This window comes from Anarrhichthys ocellatus, unplaced genomic scaffold, assembly GCF_004355925.1.
Source record: "Anarrhichthys ocellatus isolate YVR2014 unplaced genomic scaffold, GSC_Weel_1.0 scaffold42, whole genome shotgun sequence".
In the NCBI taxonomy this organism is placed as follows: domain Eukaryota; kingdom Metazoa; phylum Chordata; class Actinopteri; order Perciformes; family Anarhichadidae; genus Anarrhichthys; species Anarrhichthys ocellatus.
Genome location: NW_022280072.1, coordinates 3,098,171 through 3,105,583, shown reverse-complemented (window position 1 = coordinate 3,105,583; position 7,413 = coordinate 3,098,171). Strand labels below are relative to the sequence as shown.

At 45.0% G+C, this 7,413-nt stretch overlaps 1 protein-coding gene across 1 annotated transcript in view; it reads right to left on the bottom strand.

The window, feature by feature from the left end:
• Window positions 1-7,413, bottom strand: part of scfd2 (sec1 family domain containing 2) — a 91,456-nt gene that overhangs the window by 13,136 nt on the left and 70,907 nt on the right. Inside the window, exon 6 of the mRNA XM_031868229.1 lies at window positions 1,891-2,036. Coding sequence (XP_031724089.1) covers window positions 1,891-2,036 — 146 coding nt within the window. The remainder of the gene's footprint in view (window positions 1-1,890; window positions 2,037-7,413) is intronic.

Genomic DNA, 7,413 nt, shown 5'->3' with positions numbered 1-7,413 from the left:
GAAGCGATATGAGAGCTAATTTGCACCTTACTTGTGTTCGTACCCATTGATTTTTGGGATACATCAAGGTTTTTCTTACCTTTGCTCTTCTCTTAGGTGAGAGGAAATGTTACGAGTGGTTGAGAGCACTCTTACCAAGATAAGGTGATTACTAAATGTTGGTGAATAAAGGAAACGTATGTATGTTGGGTTTAACAAATTCATTTGTGTGGAAGAATCAAGTTGAACCAACAAGTACAAAATAAACAGGATGAAAACATAATGTTGTAATTAATTGATCATTTTACTACTAAGATTTATGTTGAAAAGACAAATTCAAAATAAGTAACATGTAAATATATATTTTTTAAGTCCATGTAACATCATTGTCTTAGTTTGGTTCAGCTTAAATATCTCTTGTTGATCAGAAGTTATTTTTTTCAGTCAAATTCATTGTGTTACGATACAAAATAATTTACATAACTTAATAATTTTGCTTTTAATTGACCTAATAGAATTCCGTGGAACCTGTTGACAAATCAGCTGTAAAATAACATTTGTTTACGTTTATTTAACAGAAACTCAAATTCACTGAACTCCTTCTTCTTCCAGCCTTTTTCTTTTTTTGGTAGTATTTGCACACAGCCCCACACCGGCCTTTATAAAGTGTTTAGGGGGCGTTACCTACGATAATAACAAACAATAGGCCACGCCCTTCTGATTTATGATCAAGTGTGATTCTTCTTTCAGCATTAAGAACGTTTGGTGACTTCTCTTATTCTTTTCCTCCACACAGAAACCTTCGGAGAACGTTGCTGCACAGACCGGTGACATTAGAACGTTTTGACGATTTGAGAGGAACACGACTCAGATTATACTTTTCCTTCTGAGGCTGCATAGAAAAGTAACTTTGATGAACTCAGTCTGCAGTTAGGATCTCAACAGAGTTAAAGGAATAGTTTGACATTTTGGGAATGAGCTTATTCACTTTCCTGACAAGCGTTAGATGAGAAGATGGATGCCACTCTCCTCTTTATGCAGAGTGGCATCAACCTTCTCATCTAACTCTAACTCCATCCTCATGGAGGACATTTTCTCATTATATCTCACACATTTCATCTCACTGTCCTGCTGAGCTCTAGAGCTCCAGCCGGCTTTGTAATTGGACAATTTGCTTCTATAAGAGCTGGAAAAATAAAAGCCTCAATCAACAGAATGTAAAGAGAGAAGGACTGACACGTCCCTGCTGCTGCAAAGCTTCTGTTCAAGCTCATCGCTAGTTATTTTCATGTCCACGTAAGAAAATAATGAGGATCCACAAAGAACAAAACAGTATCGTGAACTTTCATGGACTAACCTTTATGTTGCTGACCCATAACTCTCTGAAAAAAAAGCAGCAAATCTGAGTGACGGTGGTCGACAGTCCTGAAGAAAAGGTAAGAGCCACCGCAGACACACATTTCTGATCTTCTGAGTTACATAAGCTCCAAGAAACAGACTCTCAGTGATCTGTGCGAGCCGTGTGACGCAAACTCGAGACGGACAAAGGCAACCAAGGACACAGGTGCTCTGCTGAGTCTTTGCCGAGTTCTCACCACAGTAACAACAAGAATAGGCAAACAAGACCGGTGGGAAAGCAGCTGTGTGTGAGGAACAATGAGGGGGGGGGGGGGGGGCAACGAATGAACCATGTGAGCACCATAGACTGTATATCAGAAGTGGACGTACTCGTTGTTTTGTGGACTGCGGTCTGAAGCCTTGAGTTCGGCGATTTTGGTTCGCATTCGACGTGCTTGCGACAGTCGTGATGCGTGAGATTCGTCCACTAGAAGTGAACCACCTTGCAACACACGGTGCGTGTGTGTGTGTGTGTGTTTGGATGTTGACGGTGTGTGTTTGTGCGTCTCACACCTGGTGAACTCCGTCGCTGGCCATGTAGATGGAGCGCAGCTGCTTCAGGTGGTCCCTGGTGTGGCTCAGACCTCGGAGGGTCTTGAACATCTCGCCCACAGCGGAATGGGCTCGCTCCGTGGTCAGCTCCTCGGGGTTCGCACAACCTGACAACACAAACACACACTCGTACTAAGCGTGATGTAACAGAGGAAGATAGCTCACTGTAGTGCGACAGGTTGCACAAAAGATTTACATAAAATCAGAAACATCCCACGTTTCTGAGAGGAGAGCTACACATGCAAGAAAACATTTGCATCTGCGAAAAAAAGTGGCCTGTAAACATGCAACGTCTTTTTTGCGGGTAATGTTCTCAGCTGGGTGTGCGCTGAAAACAATTATCAAGGTAAACGCATGGCAGCGAGAGGACAAGAGCTCCATTATTCCAGCAGAAAATGCAGGCTGTCTAATCAAAAGCTAATGTTCCCTCCGTTTCTAAAGAAGTGCGTAGGGAAGCAAAGGCCTGCTGTGAAATAAACCCCCAAATGACAGAGCATGAGATAAAAGGGGAGAAAGCTCTGTGGAGGGAACAAGAGCAGAATAATGTGAAAGTGAACGGAGGAGAAAGCGAGAGGACGGAGAGACCGCGAAGAGAAGACAAGAGGATGACGGAGAAGTTTACAGAGACGTTGGCAAAGTAGGTCGACTGGCACCTGCACTTCCCCCTGGAGCTGCTCAGGAATGCAGCCTTCTGTTAACAAGAAGGTCAGCTCCGTTGTGCAAGAGAGAAAAGCTAACTGTGAAAGGCTCATAATGAAGGACTCTGGTGACTCCACCATCAGGCCTGCAAATCAGAAAACTTACGTAAGATCTTTTTTCATACAGCAATGTAGCTGTTGTGTATTGTAAGGGTAGACGGGAGCTCTGGAAATGACGGATGGCTAGTTAGCTGGTCTCCAGAGCTAGCTAGTGAGCTAGCTAGTCTCCTTCACTCCCGCCTGCTCTCCTCCTGGCAAACTGCTCTCCTAGCATTAAGAAGTGAGGCAAAGGGACCGGATACTCAGCCCACTGTTGGGCTCATATTCTATAACCAGCGTAGCATAAAGCATGGTGGAATTAGCAAGGTAGCTGGCTAACTAATACAATCTAACAGCTTAATGCTTCATCCACACACTGTTTTTCACAGCGTAGGAAAGCACGCTGCCATCGCCAGATAAATGACACCATGCTTTCATGCTACACTGGTGACAGAAAATAAGCCCAGCAGTGGGCCACCTCTTCATCTATCTACTAGTTTAGTCTATTAGCATCAAGGCTAAGCTAAACTATTAGTAACATTTCAACAGAATATGTAGACGTCCTCCTAAAAGTCTTCAATCCATTTTAATAACACACTCATCTGTGTTTATTATCTACACCAACCTCTGACACAAGTTACCTCGAGCAACCACGCACGCATTCGGCTTAAGGTCTCCAGGTAACACGGTCACTCGTCAAACTGAAACTCCCGTTGCTCTGAATCGGTCCTGATCCAGTCTGAGTTCTGTAGAACTGGACTCCGCTGTTGGAATATCGATTCTGACAAAAAAACATGCAACAGCCAGACAGACATTTTGTTGCTGGTAATCGTTTTAATTCAAAGTTTAAATCTTGCTAACTCGTCTGGATGTCTGCGGCAAAAATGGCACTTCAGTTGCCAACATGCGCATGCATATTTCAGCTTAAAAGAGTCTGTAGAGCGAAGATATAACTGCTTTAAAGCAAAATGATTAACTACAGCAATACACTGGAGGACATACGGACAAATGAGGACACGTTAGTCCTTCAGTGACTCAGTCTTGCTCTCAGCTAGAATCATCAGGCTCTCCAACGGTGATGCTTAGTCGAGATTTAAAAGGCTTTGCATGACTCCTGCCACCACGGGGCCACCGCCAAACCCCGGAAACTCATCTAAAGCTCTCACTTCAAGATTATACAACGTATGATCTCACATACCATGCAGCTCTACTTTGGGATGAAAGCACACACAGACACACATATATATGATTAGTACGAGTACTGAAGATAAGAGCTTTAAAGGTCTCTCACTGCCTCTAACGCTCTGTACATTGATGGGATGTAAGCAGGCGGCAACCTCCGGTTCTCTAAGTAAATTATGGTCCATTTAGAGTCACACAGACCATAAAGCAGGGGACGCTTTAGGGCGGGGCTACACAGTGATTGACAGGTCTCTACCAGAGACGTATACGGCGTCTCTACGTCACTCCTCCTCAGTCCAGATATGGTCACTTCCTGTTCACTGGCTGTGAAAAAAACAAGATGGCTACGTCCTCTTCTTATACAGTCTATGGATGTAAGGGAAGCTGCGTCACTGAAATCTGACCTGCAAGACTGCTTCATTTTATTTGGCACATTATTTATGGTGAGGAATACATCGATGTCAGCACGGTTAGACAACGTAGACCGTACAGCTGGACTATGTCGAGGCTTTAATCTCTGATATTCGTGTTCCTTTTCCTTCCCACAGACCATATCAATCCTAGCACGGCGAGTCTTTGTTTTGAGTTGCCCTCTCGGGGAATGTGAAGCGTCTGAACCTGAAGTTTGAGGTAAACTCTTTGACGGAGCGGAGCGTGAAGACTCAGATGTGGGTCTTATCTTTCCAGACACCCGCAGAGGAGAAAGGCATCTTTACAAAACAAAGCTACAACTGATCGCTGAGCATTTACACCATCAGAGACACAAGGCAATGGTGACAGACAACAGGCTGTACATGCTTGTGGCACTGGAGTGGAGCACTTTGGATACGTTTTAGGGGTTCGGTAAGAGGAGGTGTGTAAATCTGTTCAAGGTGCTTGTGTATCTGCTGAGAGGACGGCGGTTGACTTGTTGCCAAAGCACACAGTGCCCCCCCCCCCGGGGGGCTCGGCCCACATCCAAGGAACCCCAACGATGTTGATCGTGGTACCGCTAATCTACCTAGCAGGACCAGGTGCTGAGCCGGGGAACATCTACCTTGGCTGTGAGGCTGAACACCTGTGTCTGAATTCATCTCACGCCACCGCGCACCTCTTTTCACTCTCACACACACACACACACACACACACACACGCACACGCACACACCTTTGAGCTGCAGTCGTTCAGATGAAGTGCATAATAAATGCTTATTTAAATGCCACCCTGACTGTCTTCCAACATGATTTATTGTCTTTAAATGATTACAGCTTCTGCGAAAATGATGGGAAATGATGAGTAAGTGCACGCTGTGTACATCACGTCGACTTCCCGAAACAACTCAGTTCAGCTGGAGACAAGAGAGAGAGAGAGAGAAAGAGAGCGAGAGAGAGAGAGAATGTAGTTTGATCGCGATGCAGAGACCAATAGGAGTCCAGACAGGAAGTGTTTGATTGAAGGGTTTTTCTTGATTAGATCTAACAGAGCCGGAGGGGAGCAACATGGACTAAGAGGACCGTGAGTGTGACCCACCGACCAGAGAGGCAAGCAGAACGTCTCAGTAATGAACGGAGCTGGATGAGGTTTAATCAAATTCAACAGAACGAGAGGGAAGTGATGCAATCGATGACGAAGCTCCAGACGTTGCATCGCCATTCAGAAGCTGCATGTGCACACTTGAAGTGACATCACAGTCAGTTTGAGTGTAATGTGGTGACTCGTCACTTTTTCACCCATGAATCATGCTGCACAAGTTACGCACGAACTTAAATGACCTAAGACGAGCTTTACTCACACGTCATGTGACGACTTCAAACATTTTAGAATAAAGTAAAGAAGACGAAGTAGATGTGAGCAGCAATAATAACTGCTCACATCTATTAAAGAATAAAGACGGGTCGATGCTTGTCGAGCGTGAGCTAAAAGAGACGCAGTCACGTATTTTGCAGAAAGCGTGAAGGAAAGTTGTGGCTGTGCTCCTGTGAATTTAAAAGTAAAATAATAAATTGATTTTTACGATTATTATGTTTTGTATTAAAAATGACCAATTAGTTTATAAATGCCCTAAAAACAGGAGATATTAAAAAACTGAATTGAGCCCATTGCCTCCGACTCACAGGAAATAAGGGAACATTAAATCAGAAAAACTCGCTCCGTTTCCTCAACAACCCTCCAAACACTGAACAATTCATCATCTTTAATGACACCACAATCAAAACTAATCGCTCCGCATCAGTGGAATGTAGACAACGAGGCTACTTACAAATATCAAGGCTTATTCTGAAATCTGATAAAGAATACTGTTGTTATTTTTCGAGAGAAAGAGAGAGAGAGAGAGACAGAGACAGAGAGAGAGAGAGACAGAGACAGAGAGAGAGACAGAGAGAGAGACAGACAGAGACAGAGACAGAGAGAGACAGAGAGAGAGACAGACAGAGAGAGAGAGACAGAGACAGAGAGACAGACAGAGAGAGAGAGACAGAGACAGATAGAGAGAGAGAGAGACAGAGAGAGACAGAGACAGAGAGAGACAGAGAGAGAGAGAGAGAGAGAGACAGAGACAGAGAGAGACAGAGAGCGAGAGAGAGACAGAGACAGAGAGAGAGACAGAGAGAGAGAGACAGAGACAGAGAGAGAGCACTGGTTGTTTTACAGAGAGTTCATATCAGGATGTGGAATGCTGGGAAGTGACTCTCTGCTCCTGTACCTCTGTAGGATGAAAGAGGAGAGACAGGAAGTGGTTATTTTCTTCTTTCTCTTTTACTTTACTTGATGCAAGCTGTCACCACGGCAACCATGTCACCTCTAGGTCAGAGGGAAGTCACTTCCTCGTGATGATGTCAGAGCGACATGAAGCAGCTCCACGGAGGAAACGTGCACATATATGATGATTGGCGACACGGTGCCTTTGCATCGACACCTGATGTTAACGTAAGCTTCGTTCATTTGAATTCCTCCCTCACGAGCATCTTCAGCTCGGCACAGACGTCCGTCAGATAATGTGTAACGTACACAGAACACATGGATGGAACGAGCTCGTTCCTTCTGCAGTAGCATCCCTGAACATCAGCCACGCTGACACCGTGAACCAAAAGACACAAAACTCCCACAAAGTGCAAAACGATTATAAAGTGATGCAAAACATTGACAAAGAGATGTAGAACAACTACAAAGAGACACAAAACGACTACAAAGATATGAAAACCACCATAAATACAGTATGTCTCTGTGAAGCTGGGGCCCTTTACATGCCTGTCCCCAGGAGCCCATTGTCTCCTAATCCGTCCATGACTGGGACGAGTGTACATGAAGATCTTGTGTACTGCTTAAACCTGATCTAATGCGAACCATCACTACCTCATGCGACCGGCAGCGACAAAGTCCGACTGGTCGAGTCAAATTCCGGCGTTAAGCCGTAATCCTCTCCAGAGTGGGCCGCTTGAGAGAAAACACAAGACCTGGTAATCCAGCTGCTCCATGGACTCTTTAGGAAGTGCAGAGCAAAGCTCCTCATACTGGCGCACGCACGCACGCACGCACGTACGCACGCACGCACGCACGCACGCACGCACGCACGCACGCACGCACG